Source organism: Tiliqua scincoides, chromosome 15 (assembly GCF_035046505.1).
Source record: "Tiliqua scincoides isolate rTilSci1 chromosome 15, rTilSci1.hap2, whole genome shotgun sequence".
Taxonomy (NCBI): domain Eukaryota; kingdom Metazoa; phylum Chordata; class Lepidosauria; order Squamata; family Scincidae; genus Tiliqua; species Tiliqua scincoides.
The window spans coordinates 5,178,512-5,191,950 of record NC_089835.1 but is presented as its reverse complement, the minus strand read 5'-3'; the positions used below and the strand labels follow the sequence as shown (position 1 = coordinate 5,191,950).

The window sequence follows — 13,439 nt, the reverse complement described above, 5'->3', positions numbered from 1 at the left end:
AAAAAAACAAGGAGGCATCAAGAAGCACCAGATTTTTATAAGGATCCCTTCTGCCCTCTCTGTTGCCCCAATGAGGCTCACCAACAAGACTGCCACCAATCAACGCAACCCCTAGGGTGACGACCAAGCCCACCAGTTGGAAGAAGCTTTGATATGAGGCAGTTCGGTGCCCAGTGGCGACAAGAGGAAAGACATCAGCCATCCTGCAAAGGCAATCAATCAGATCGGGTGAGGCTGCTCTTGGACCTCTGGCTTCTCCCAGGCGTCCCACCTCCCCATGGACAAGGCCAGATTTTCGGGCCTGGCCTCTCCCCCGATGCGGTGTAAAGGGGGCTCACCCATCGCCGTAGATTTCTGGAGTTGCCAGGGCGGCAATCAGAGCCCCAAGGAGGCCTCCAAGGACCCCTGGCATCCCATGAAGGTTGTGCACCCCACACGTGTCCTGGATTTTCAGCTTGGAGGCCAGAATAGGCTGGGGAGGGAGAGACAAAGAAGAGACAAGTTTCTTTTGAGCCCCTTCACTTCTCCAGCGGATCACAATTTCATGCACTCATTGAATTTTTTTTTTAAAAAGAAAGCCTACCGTGAGGAATTTGAAGCCGAGTGTGGAAACCCAGCCAGCCAAGACCCCCGCGATCATGGCCCCAAAGGGAGTCAGCATCATCTCTCCTGATGTCCCCACGATCACCCCGCCGGCCAGGGCTGCGTTCTGAACATGGACCTGGGAAGGAGACCCTGAGAGGTCAATGCAGTTGGAGGGAGGATGGGGCAGGGGTACAAGGATCAAGGAAACCATTTGGGGGGGGACAGGCGTCCTTATTTTCTGGCTATGTCGTCATCACAGGACAGAACAGGCTCTGCAAAGCACATGGTGCGCACCTGGATTCCAGGAAGATATGTGCAAGCACATGGGGATAGCAAAGCACCTTATTTATGTCACTTTTTAGCACGTTTTTACACCACTCTTCCTCCAGGTAGCTCAGGGCAAATGCTTCCTTCCCTCCTTTTTGTCCTCACAACAGACAGGTGAGTTTGAGAGACAGCAACTGGCCCCAGGACGCTTTGCGGCTGAGCAGGGATTTGAACCCGGATTTTCCAGGTCCACGTCTGAATCCTGAATCCCGACCCCATCCTGGCTCTTCTAACGAAGCCCTCGGAGGGGGACCTCACCATGTCCAGCCGGCCTTCTGTGTTCACCAGTGCCGAGGTTGCAAAAGTTGCCATTGTGCAGGCTGCCAGGGAGAAGTAGGTATTCATGACTGTGCGCTGCTGGTCGTCTCCATGCGCCGTGACGGCGGAGTTGAAGCTTGGCCAGAAGAGCCACAGAAAGAGGGTCCCTGCGTGGGGGAAAGGAAGGGCTGGAAACAGGATTCTGGGCTCCAGAAACTCCTGGACTCTGCACTGTGACGGCTGGGCAGGGCTGGCTTTAAGCCAACTGGATCTATTGCTCCCAATTGGGCCTGTTGCCTCGGCAACCCCACACCAGGGTCATCTAACCTTCTATGCAACTATGTGCCAGCATCCATTTGGCCTGTTAATTCACATGCACTTTTTCAGCGCACATTTGGATGACATTTTCCATTCTACCAGAGAGATACAAACTTTACAATAACTTTCATTTATATTTTTTAAGAGTCTGCAGACCTTGGCTGTGTACCTGGTGGGCCTTGCAAAAAAATGTTTCCAGTTGGGCCCCCACAACTCCTAAGGCCAGTCCTGCTGCTGGACATTCTTGCTCTGGGGCTGGATCTCTCCCCCCGCCAGTTTTTCATGGGTTTGCAATAGGGTTGCCCACCCTCCAAGACTGGCGTGGAGTCTCCAGGAAGTGTCGCTGTTCTCCACTAAAGGCCACCTTGGTGATTTGAAGAGGACCTAAGAAGAGCCCCGCTGGATCAGGCCAAAGGCCCACTTAGTCCAGCTTCTTGCGTCTCACAGCGGCCCCACTAGATGCCTCGGGTAACACAAAAGACATCTGCATCCTGGTGCCCTCCCCTGCACCTGGCATTCAGAGACAGCCTATTTCTAAAACCAGGAGGTTGTGTATGCCCAACATGGCTTGCCACCTATGCTGGATGTTCCCTCCATCAGTCTGTCCAATTCCCTTTGGAAGGCATTCAGGTCTTCATTTGCCATTACAACATCCTGTGGCCATGAGTTTCACAGATTAATTACACTCAGTGCTGCCTTTGAACCGTCTTCAAAGGATCTGAGCTGAGAAATAGCATCTGGCCCAGCAAGAATCAAGCTGAGAAATTGGCCTAAGGGCATTTCCTAATGTCTACGCCAGTGCCTTTCCCCAAGGGCTGAGAGACACTATGCAACTCCTGTGACATCAAACTACAGTCCTATGCAAATGTACCTGGGACTAAAGTGGGATATCCTTTATTCATAAATAATAATAATAATACAGGTATTTCTATACCGCCTTTCTTGGTCGTCAGATATCTCCTCAGGCTTTAATTCAAGGCGGTTTACATAGGCAGGCTGTTTAAATCCCTCTCTTTCAAGAACCACACAACATTTCAGATGGAACTTTTGCGGTCTGTATCACTTTCTGGCCTCCTCCCACACAGGCTGACAAGCAGCTCCTTCCAAAGAGCAGGTAGAATAACTCAGCTCAGCTTGTCAGCTGCTTCAAGGTCTTGCCATTCATGGTGCTGGTAGCCTCAAACTGGCGACCTTCAGATGTTATCTTCAGGCAAGTGGAGGCTCAACCCTCTAGACCAACCTCCTGCTCATAGGAAGTGGGAGGGCTGGAAGAAATGATCTGGGAACAGCTTTGGCCAGAGTTGGCCACCCTGCTCGAGGTTTCTATCTTGTCTACCTGGCCTTGCCTCAATTCTTTGGGGAGGGGTTTCTATCCAACTTGGTGACCCTCCCTGGGCTCAGATTACCTATCATAGCAAAGACGTCTGAATGGTAGGTGGAGCCTTCGCGCTCTCTGCTCTTCTCCAGGTGGGGCCGGTAAAGTATCCGCGAGACCATCAGTCCAAAGTAGGCCCCAAAAGTGTGGATGGTCATGGATCCCCCAGCATCCTTGACCTGAACCGGCGTGTGGGAGACAAACGTGAGAACAAAGTGCTTATTTCTGGCCATCATCTGCTTAATGATGTCACTTCCGGTCTTCAGCAGGGACCGTGAATGCTAATTAAGGCCCTCTATGAAATGAGTTTTGGCACCCCTGCTCTCGAGCATCTCCACCTGTCAAGCCTCAGCTTGGAGATCTCCAGTGAGGAAGGTCTTTGACCAGAGCTGGCTCCAAGTTTGGGGGGTGGTGGTCCTCTGATAGAACCCTTTTTCCCTTCCTGCGGTGGCAAATGTGGGTTTTGTTGGCAGGCCATGATTTCCCCCACAATGCCCCCTCCCCCAAGTGCTGTGATACCGCAAGGGGCATTTTGTGTGAGATCCCCCCAGCCCTCCATAGCACAACATTCCACTCTAACATTCCCCAGCATTTTCTGCAGTTGACAGGGGTTCTGTGACAGGCGCAAGTGCAGGAGACAAATGCAACATTATCGTGATTTTTTAAAAGGGTGACCCTCCTGAGTGCGGCCACTCACCCCAAGGAAGTTGAGCAGGAGGTGCTCATTCAGGCCAAAGAGAGTGACCTCCAGCAAGGTCATGATCAGCAGCTGAACAGGACTCGTCTTCCCAAGAACAGCTCCGAAGGAGATGAGGACCGCCCCCGAACAGAAGTCGGCATTGATCATGCTGGCAGGAGGACGCAAGAAGGGAGAAGCTATGAGTGGAGAGGCTCATGGAGAGCACTGAAACCTTGCAATGCCCTGGGATGGGGTGGGGGGCTGAGGTTTGCTTCCACGTGGTGGGGAGGGAGGCTGGGAAATGAGCACAGGCACCAGAATGGCCAGGACGGAGGGGTGGTTTGGGAGTCAGGCTTGGAAGATCCAGGCTCAAATCCCCATTCAACCATGCAGCTTCCTGGGTGACCTGGGGCCAGTTGCTCTCTCTCCACCTCACCTTCCTTGCAGGGTTGTTGTGAGGCACAAGGAGGGGAGGAGCCATGGACTGGGCTCCTTGGACGAAGGGTGGCGCAAAAAATGTGGAAAATAAAAACAAACGTGGTCAAAGTTTTCCTAGTTGTGCTATTTTCAGGCAGTAGTATATTGTTGCATCTTGCAGAGGTGTCCCAGGAGGAGACAAGCCCCTTCCTGAGCATCACACAGGCATTGGCATAGATAAGGGGGCAGGGGGTGCATTGCTCCAGGGGCCACACCTTGTGCCGTCTCTCTTAGAGGCCTCTGAAAGGCACTTCGGGCTTTAGGCGACGTCTAAGATGTCATATAGGGGGTGCTAAAAAATTTTGTGTCAGATGCCTCAGCTATACCACTGTACCCAGAAGGCCAAGCCAGCGTGGAGCGTCACCTGTTGCGCTCACCTCTCTATTCCAACGTGGATCTTGCCCTGGTGGAAGGAGTGGAGAAAGCCCTGGATCAGGACGGACCACTGAATGGCGAAGGCAGCGATGACAAAATTGAAGCCCACGCTGCTGTAGCTGTACCGTTTCAAGAAGGTCATCAAGAAGCCAAAACCGACAAAGATCATGGTGTGGACATCTTGGAAACCTGGGAGGGAGAAATGGCCTGGCTTGAAAGAGGGAACCCAATTCTCCTCCAGCAGGAAGGGGGAGTTCCTGGCCCAGTCAAACAAGCAAGGATTGAACCTCCTCCCTCCTTCCAGTGAAGGGTCCTTCTGGGAGAGGGGGCGTCCACTAAGATATATATATTAAAATAAATAAAATTTATTTTCTCTGCTTGAACTCTCCCAACATTCTTCTTTACTGAGCATGTCATTAGTCTGTGGAATTCCTTGCCACAGGAGGTCGTGATGGCACCTGAAGGTCTAGATGCTTTGCAAAGTGGACTGGACAGGTTGGCGGAGGAAAAGTTCATGGCAGGATAGGTATACACGGCCTCCTGGTTTTAGAAGTGGACTGTCTCTGAGTGCCAGATGCAACAGGGTTGGGAACACGGCACAGGTCTCTTGTTGTCTTGTGCGCTCCCTGGTGGGCCGCTATGAGATGCAGGAAGCTGGACTAGATGGTGATATCAAAATGTCTAGCTCACAATATAGAAATATCCCAAGATGCCCAGTTCACAATATGAAATGCCCACAAGACTCTTCTCTGGCCAAAAGCTAGCATCTAATATCCCTCTCAGAGAACAAGCTGGCTGTAGTATGGGCCCACAAGGGTGAACAGAAAGCCATAAATAAGGGCAATAAACAAATAAGGATGAAAGGGTTAGGGTAAAGCAGGTGTGCCCAAACCCCGGCCCTGGGGCCACTTGTGGCCCTCAGGGACTCTCAATGCGGCCCTCAGGGAACCCCCAGTCTCCAGTGAGCCTCTGGCCCTCTGGAAATTTGTTGGAGCCCGCACTGGCCCGACGCAACTGCTCTCAGAGTGAGGGTGACTGTTTGACCTCTCGCGTGAGCTGTGGAATGAGGGCTCCCTCCAATGCTTGCTTTTTCACATCTGTGATGCAGTAGCGGCAGCAAAGAAAAGGCCAGCCTTGCTTTGTGCAAGGCCTTTTATAGGCCTTGAGCTGTCGCAAGACCTTCATTCATTCGTATAAGTTCATCTTTAATATATTCACTTATGTAAACATACGCAAATTTATTCAAATTTGAAGTGTAAATTAATTCTTTTTTTCTCTGGCCCCCGACACAGTGTCAGAGAGCTGATGTGGCCCTCCTGCCAAAAACTTTGGACACCCCTGGGGTAAAGGGATGAGTTGGAGTACCAGACCCTCTGTGAGGGATATGTCTGTAAACAAATTGTCGATGCGTATCTAATTGCCCTCCTTAGATCAACATCCTGAGCTGATAACACATGCCAAATTTTGTTTTTGCCTGTTGGTCTCTGTTACTTTTCTCATGGATGTTTTCCTCTCTTTGTGTCCTCTTGTCCCCCCTCCCTTATCTAAAATACCCTATAACATTGGCAACCTTCAGTCTCGGAAGACTCTGGTATCGCGCTCTGGATGGTGGTTCTGGCACAGCGTCTAGTGTGGCTGAAAAGGCCAATCCGGGAGTGACAATCCCTTCCACACCGGGAGCAAGTGCAGTCTGTCCCTGGTCTGTCTCCCTGGCTATGGGCCTTCCTTCTTTGCCTCTTAGCCTCAGACTGTTGGCAAAGTGTCTCTTCAAACTGGGAAAGGCCATGCTGCACAGCCTGCCTCCAAGCGGGCCGCTCAGAGGCCAGGGTTTCCCACCTGTTGAGGTCCACTCCTAAGGCCTTCAGATCCCTCTTGCAGATGTCCTTGTATCGCAGCTGTGGACTACCTGTAGGGCGCTTTCCTTGCACGAGTTCTCCATAGAGGAGATCCTTTGGGATCCGGCCATCATCCATTCTCACGACATGACCGAGCCAACGCAGGCGTCTCTGTTTCAGCAGTGCATACATGCTAGGTATTCCAGCACGTTCCAGGACTGTGTTGTTTGGAACTTTGTCCTGCCAGGTGATGCTGAGGATGTGTCGGAGGCAGCGCATGTGGAAAGCGCTCAGTTTCCTCTCCTGTTGTGAGCGGAGAGTCCATGACTCGCTGCAGAAGTGTACTCAGGACGCAAGCTCTGTAGACCTGGATCTTGGTATGTTCCGTCAGCTTCTTGTTGGACCAGACTCTCTTTGTGTCCCTATATCCTATATACCCTATAAAACCTGCATCCTTGTAATCCTTTGGGGTCCTCCACGTGTGTGTGTGGGGGGGGGGGTCCCGTTTGCAAACGAGTAAACGTTAGAAGCCCTTTGAATTCTCCTGTCATCTGTTGGTTGCCTCTCCAAAAATCCAAAGAACCATATGCGCATTCAGGGTCAATGGCCCTGATCCTGCAGGGCTCTTCGTATGTTCTGATGATAGATCTTTACCTCCTGAAGGGGGACCGAAGGGCACACTGTACATAAATACTGTACGCATCACTGGTTTCGAAGAATTTCTCATTGAGCTACAGGCGATATGAGTGTCGATAAGAAGATGACAGGCCCACTGGGGGTCTGTTCTGTTTACTGCAAACAGGACTATCGCACTGCTTCGTTTTGCAGTTGTGGGTTTTAATGACCTTTTTATCCCCAATAACCCACGGCAAGCTTCAGCGGGCACAGGAGGCCGCAGCCCCGGTCTTAGTGGAGGACAAGTCATTGGGAACAGGCTGCAAAAGGATTCCAGCGCTTAAGCCAGCCTTCCATCCTGCATCTCCCCACCAATCAGGAGCTCCACTCTGCAGTGGGATCCATTAAAAAAAATAAAAATTGGCCGTCCTTGTCTGTCTCTCCCTTCCATGTTGGTTTTTCTCTGGACTAATTCAGAGGATACTTGACCACCTGAACAGGTGCCAGCTAATTACAGACATGGGAACTCCTGCTGTACCGTCTTGGCCCTTCTCCAGACTTTCTGGCTGCTTTTGAAATGGCAGGTGTGTGTGTGTGTGTGTGTGTGTGTGTGTGTGTGTGTGTGTGTCTAAATTGCCCCCCCTGCAATAGAAAAAGGGTTGTGTGGGGGTCCCAGGGCTGGCCTTAGGAGTTGCAGGACCCCATTAGGAACAGTTTTGGCAGGGTGCCAGGTTCACACCCAAGATCTGTGGAAACTTAAAAGGTGTACGTCAAATTTATGATAGGCTTTCAGGCTGCAATCCTAACCACACTTTCCTGAGAGGAAGCCCCATTGAACAAAATAGGACTTTACTTCTGAGTAGACCTGGCTAGGATTGTGCCCTCAATCTCTATGCTAAAATGGAAAGCAATGTGCTCTTAAAAAGTACATGAGAGTTCATGGACCACACGGATCCAAGCCAGGTGTTCCTAAATTCTTTAGTACCAGGACCCACCTAAAAAAAAAAGGTTTCGCTTTAGTGGTCGTGCAAGTCTCTGTGGCTATAATGGTGATGGGGCAGCAGGAGCACCTTGTTTAACCCTTAACGCACACAGTCTAATCTGAACATAAGAACAGCCCCACTGGATCAGGCCACAGGCCCATCTAATCCAGCTTCCTGTATCTCACAGCAGCCCCAACAATTGCCCCAGGGAGCACACCTGATAACAAGAGACCTCATCCTGGTGCCCTCCCTTGCATCTGGCATTCTGACATAGCCCATTTCTAAAATCAGGAGGTTGCACATACACATCATGGCTTGTAACCCGTAATGGACTTTTCCTCCAGAAACTTGTCCAATCCCCTTTTAAAGGCATCCAGGCCAGATGCCATCACCACATCCTGTGGCAAGGAGTTCCACAGACCAACCACACGCTGTGTAAAGAAATATTTTCTTTTGTCTGTCCTAACTCTCCCATCACTCAATTTGAGTGGCTGTCCCCTGGTTCCGGTGTTACGTGAGAGTGTAAAGAGCATCTCTCTGTCCACTCTGTCCATCCCCTGCATAATTTTGTATGTCTCAATCATGTCCCCCCTCAGGCGTCTCTTTTCTAGGCCCAAACGCCATAGCCTTTCCTCATAAGGAAGGTGCCCCAGCCCAGTAATCATCTTAGTCGCCTGTCCATTTCGCGAACCACCAAAAATGGGGTTGTGACCCATTGCTAGGTCAGCAGCCCCTCCTTTTGTTGCCTTTAAACCTTCTCCCTCAGTCTCTCCCCCCCCCCCATATCTCTCCTTTTACCCTTCTGCAAGAGTGTGTCCTGGAGGTGGGGGGGTTGACCTGGAGTGACGCAGCTTCAACAGAGTCACATCACCCAATTGTGGGTCCAGAATTAGGAACCACGTCTCCAAGGCAGACGCCAAACAGGAAACAAGGACTTCCTGGCTCAAACTCACAATTTCATAGACATTATGATCCAGTGGAGCAGGGAAGGGCCCCAAAAGTAACACTGCACTCCCAAAAGGGACCCCAAAGAAACTTTGTACCCCCTGATAACATTCCTCTCAGAGTCCCCGTCTCCCAAACCAGATGCATCCCACACAGCTAAGGGGAGGACGTCCGGGCAGCACTGGAAACTACTCACTGGGGTAGCGCATGTAGAACTCATTCTCCAGGTGGCTTCTGTTGCTGCGGCTCAGCTGGTCGTGCCATAGCTTGGGGCTGGTGTGGTCATCGTAGGAGACAAAAACAGAGAAGAGGAGGATGGTCATGAGCTGGAAGGAGACGCAGACCAAGGGCAGCTTGAGCCGGAGGCTGGTGGAGCGGCCAGACATGCTGGGAGAGGGAAGGCGGGCAGGAAGCTGAGGAGACGGAGCAAAGCGAAACCAGCAGTAGCAGCTGGAGGGGTGGCTGAACTCACCTAGAGCAGCCTGGCTCCACCTCCAAGCCCGTGATGAGTTTCCAGGGGAGTCCCACCCAAGGGAGGCAGCACCCATCCTACAAGGAGTGTTTGCTCACAACTGTTGCTCCCAGCCCTGGGCAGGCTTCCAGGCGCTTTGGGAACCTGAAGGTGCAGGAAAGACACTCTGGCGGTTGCGAAAGAGGACCTGGGAACCCCCTGGCTCTCTGCCAGCGCATTCGGCCAAGGCTCCTGCAGTTTGCCAACTTGCAGCGCTTGCAGAGGGAACCGTGTTGGCACCCTTGGCTGGAAACGGGACATAAGAACATAAGCGCGTCAGGCGAGCCCCGCTGGATCGGGCCAAGGACGCTCTAGTCCAGCTTCTGCATCTCACAGGGGCCACCTGATGACTCAGGCAGCACTCAAGCCAAGACACCTGCATCTGCTTCCTTGCGCCTGGCATTCAGAGACAGCCCACTTCTACAACGAGGTTGCACAGATCCGTCAGGTGACCTGTGATGGACTTTTCCTCCACCCGTCTTGTCCAACCCCCTTTTCGTGGCATCCAGGCCTTCAGGTGCCATCGCCACACCCTGTGGCAAGGCGTTCCACAGGACAATCACACGCTGCGGAAAGACATGCTTTCTTTTGTCTGTTCTGACGCTCCCAACATTCGATTTTAGTGGCTCCTGGCTGGCAGCCTCCTGTCCAGTCCATCCAAATGGCATGGAAGGCAGGGAAGGGGGGAACCTGATGTTGCTCCTCTATAGTTTTTGTATGCTGTTTGAAAAGCAGTCATAGGGAAACAATGCCCCCCCAACACACACACACACACACACACTCTCTCTCTCTCTCTCTCTCTCTCTCTCTCTCTCTCTCTCTCTCTCTCTCTCTCTCTTCTGTAGCCTCTGGTGACGGGCATTCAGGAACAGGAACTGTCATTTTCCATCCATTCCTGACCAGGGTTTCTTTTTGGTTTGCATTTTAAACAAACAAGAGCCGCTAATAGCCTCTTCCTCAGCCCTTGCGGGCTCACCAGGGGGCAATAGGGACTAGAGGCAAAAGCAGAACCTGCCTTCCTACCCTTCTGCAATCCCTAGTTGCCCCAGCCCTGATGCAGGTTTGGGGGATGCCTGGGAATTGCAAAATCACAGTGGGGGTGGGGTGAGACACGACCCACCCCACCATTGCCCAGATAGCGTCTCCAAAGTCCTGATCTATCAGGCCATGGCAGGAAGCAGTGTTACCAGTGAACTTCCCTGCCTCTGGGGTTGGCCAGCTCTTGTATGGGCCTCTGACCCTTGCCCCACCTTTAGAATCTCCCCCCCAAACATGTCAGGGCAATATTTCAAGCATTCCAAGCTCTTTCATTTGCCATTAGTTCCCCCTGAACACTTATCTAACCCATTATCAGTCCTTATCTTCAAGCAATAACAGCTGCTCTGAAACGGAACCACACATACCTGGGCTTAAAAATAAACCTTTCCAGATCCTTTTGATAAAAGACACCCCCCCCTTGCTGTACAAAGGGCAGAAGAAAGTTCCAGAACCTTTTCGTGCATGCCTTTTACAGAGATTTTTCTGTAGCCACCCAACACTTAAAGAGACAGGCAGCCACCTTCACCTGGGCAGTTATGCTCCTAAGGTGAGTATCACTGGAATGTCACCAGTGGGGTTGATTCTAAATTACAGGAGCTCCTTGTGACATCACAACCCATTAAGACCAGAACAACAACAACAAACAAACAAACAAACAAACAATAAAATCAACTTGCAGTTTCTTCCTCAAAGTGCTTTCTTCTCCTGCCACTTATTCCTGCTTTGAAAACAGGATTTCCACCTGCGTCCACCTGTAGCTCGTCTTGATGGTGAACTGCATCATATGGCAACAACAACAACAAAAAATTAACAATGAGGAAGATCTAAGTGACCAGCTTAATGATTAACAAGACAAGCCTGCTTTTCTTTCTCCTTGATATTGTTTTGATTGGGGTCAAAGGCAGGGTTTGCAGGTGAGGGGTGGAAAGAAATGGGTTCCAGCCAACCATCAGAGCAGGCCCCACGAGAGAGGGCCCATGGTTTATTGTATCCAGGCCCACGGTCAAAAAGGGGGCCTGGGAGCCGTAAACGTCCTGGGAACTTACACTTCCCAGTCTCACCAGGGCCAGCGAGAGGGTGAGTGCAGGGGGCACATTTTATTTACATAAATAAAACTAATATTCTTACCCAATCATTTCACTGTCCCTGAACCAAGCGGTTTTGCAACTGCTCTCTTTTCAAAGGCAATCCACGCGTTTTGTTTGTTTCCTTGTCAGCTGACAGGTTTGCAATTTTATATTTAAAATGCGCTGAGATCCATTTGGTGTCTCACGGACACACTTTTTAAGCACACCTTTGGATGGCTTTCCATCCACCACAGAGATAGAAAGCCTGTCTTACAATACGATTTATTTCTCTCTCTCAGATTCTACGGGCCTTGGCTGTGAACCTGGTGGGCCCCACAAAACAGGTTTCCAACTGGGCCCCGCAGCACTCATTCAGGGGCTTGCAGTGCCCACTGAGCCCAGAGAATTGGGCCCTTGTTGTTTTGCCCGCGACCCAGGCTGGTGGCTGTGTTTGTGTGTGCTTTGCAATGTCCTGGCCTGCATGTGATATACAGCCTGGATCTCGCAGTCCTTTTCTTCTTCCTTCACAATGACCCGACTGTTGCTGCTCTTTAGTTGTGATTCCGCTTGTCATTTGAATCAGATTTGGGGGGGCGGGGAGAGAGAGAGGAGGGGCAGGAAGCAGAAAGCTGAATGGAACCGAGCCCAAGTTGTGAATCTTCCCAACTGCCTCTCCCGAGCACAGTCTCAGTGTCCCTTTGTCTTACTCACAGGGAAGCAAACTTTGACTGTGTTAATTTGACCTGGGACTTGCCTCCAGTCAATCAAGCTGCCTGCAGAACTTCCAAGCAGTTTGTCAAGCACAGAGGTGCACAGATGCTCTCCAGAGTTCAGGTTCCCAGCAGACAGCGAATCTGTGGGTGGTGAGCCACAGGTGAGGATGATACCACAATTGGTCCTTCTTCCCTAGGACAGCCCTTCTGGTCTTGCAGAGAACTGTCATATCCCCTCTCAGAACTTCTCTCCTCCAGGCTGAACAAGCCCACGTCCCCCTTCCTCTCCTTCTCCAGCCCACTGATCAGAACCCTTCTCGGAACCCACTCCAGTTTGGCTGCTGAGTTTAGCTTTCTTCAGAGAAGCATCTTGGATGATGGGTCAGAAAAAGCCTGGTCCTTGGCAGCCCTGAAGAATAGTTAAGCCTATTAAGAACATAAGAACAGCCCCACTGGATCAGGCCATAGGCCCATCTAGTCCAGCTTCCTGTATCTCACAGCGGCCCACCAAATGCCCCAGGGAGCACACCAGACAACAAGAGACCTGCAAGGCCTCCTGGGAATTGTAGTTTAAGAACATAAGAACAGCCCCACTGGATCAGGCCATAGGCCCATCTAGTCCAGCTTCCTGTATCTCACAGCGGCCCACCAAATGCCCCAGGGAGCACACCAGACAACAAGAGACCTGCAAGGCCTCCTGGGAATTGTAGTTAAGAACATAAGAACAGCCCCACTGGATCAGGCCATAGGCCCATCTAGTCCAGCTTCCTGTATCTCACAGCAGCCCACCAAATGCCCCAGGGAGCACACCAGATAACAAGAGACCTCATCCTGCTGCCCTCCCTTGCATCTGGCCTTCTGACATAACCCATTTCTAAAATCAGGAGGTTGCGCATACGCAACATGGCTTGTAACTCGTAATGGATTTTTCCTCCAGAAACTTGTCCAATTCCCTTTTAAAGGCATCCAGGCCAGATGCCATCACCACATCCTGTGGCAAGGAGTTCCACAGACCAACCACACGCTGAGTAAAGAAATATTTTCTCTTGTCTGTTCTAACTCTCCCAACACTCCATTTGAGTGGATGTCCCCTGGTTCTGGTGTTATGTGAGAGTATAAAGAGCATCTCCCTATCCACTCTGTCCACCCCCTGCATAATTTTGTATGTCTCAATCATGTCCCCCCTCAGGTGTCTCTTTTCTAGGCCCAAACACGGTAGCCTTTCCTCATAAGAAAGGTGCTCCAGCCCAGTAATCATTTTAGTCGCTCTCTTTTGCACCTTTTCCATTTCCACTATGTCTTTTTTGAGATGCGGCGACCAGAACTGGACACAATTGA

At 51.2% G+C, this 13,439-nt stretch overlaps 1 protein-coding gene across 1 annotated transcript; it reads right to left on the bottom strand.

The window, feature by feature from the left end:
- Nucleotides 1-334: 334 nt before the first annotated feature.
- On the bottom strand, nt 335-9,158 carry RHBG (Rh family B glycoprotein). Its single transcript, XM_066610203.1, has 7 exons — nt 8,969-9,158; nt 4,397-4,583; nt 3,561-3,711; nt 2,895-3,042; nt 1,171-1,337; nt 584-721; nt 335-472 (listed from the first exon to the last, which is right to left on the bottom strand). Exons 1-7 carry the CDS (start codon nt 9,156-9,158, stop codon nt 335-337), a joined length of 1,119 nt encoding a protein of 372 aa, XP_066466300.1.
- Nucleotides 9,159-13,439: the final 4,281 nt, after the last annotated feature.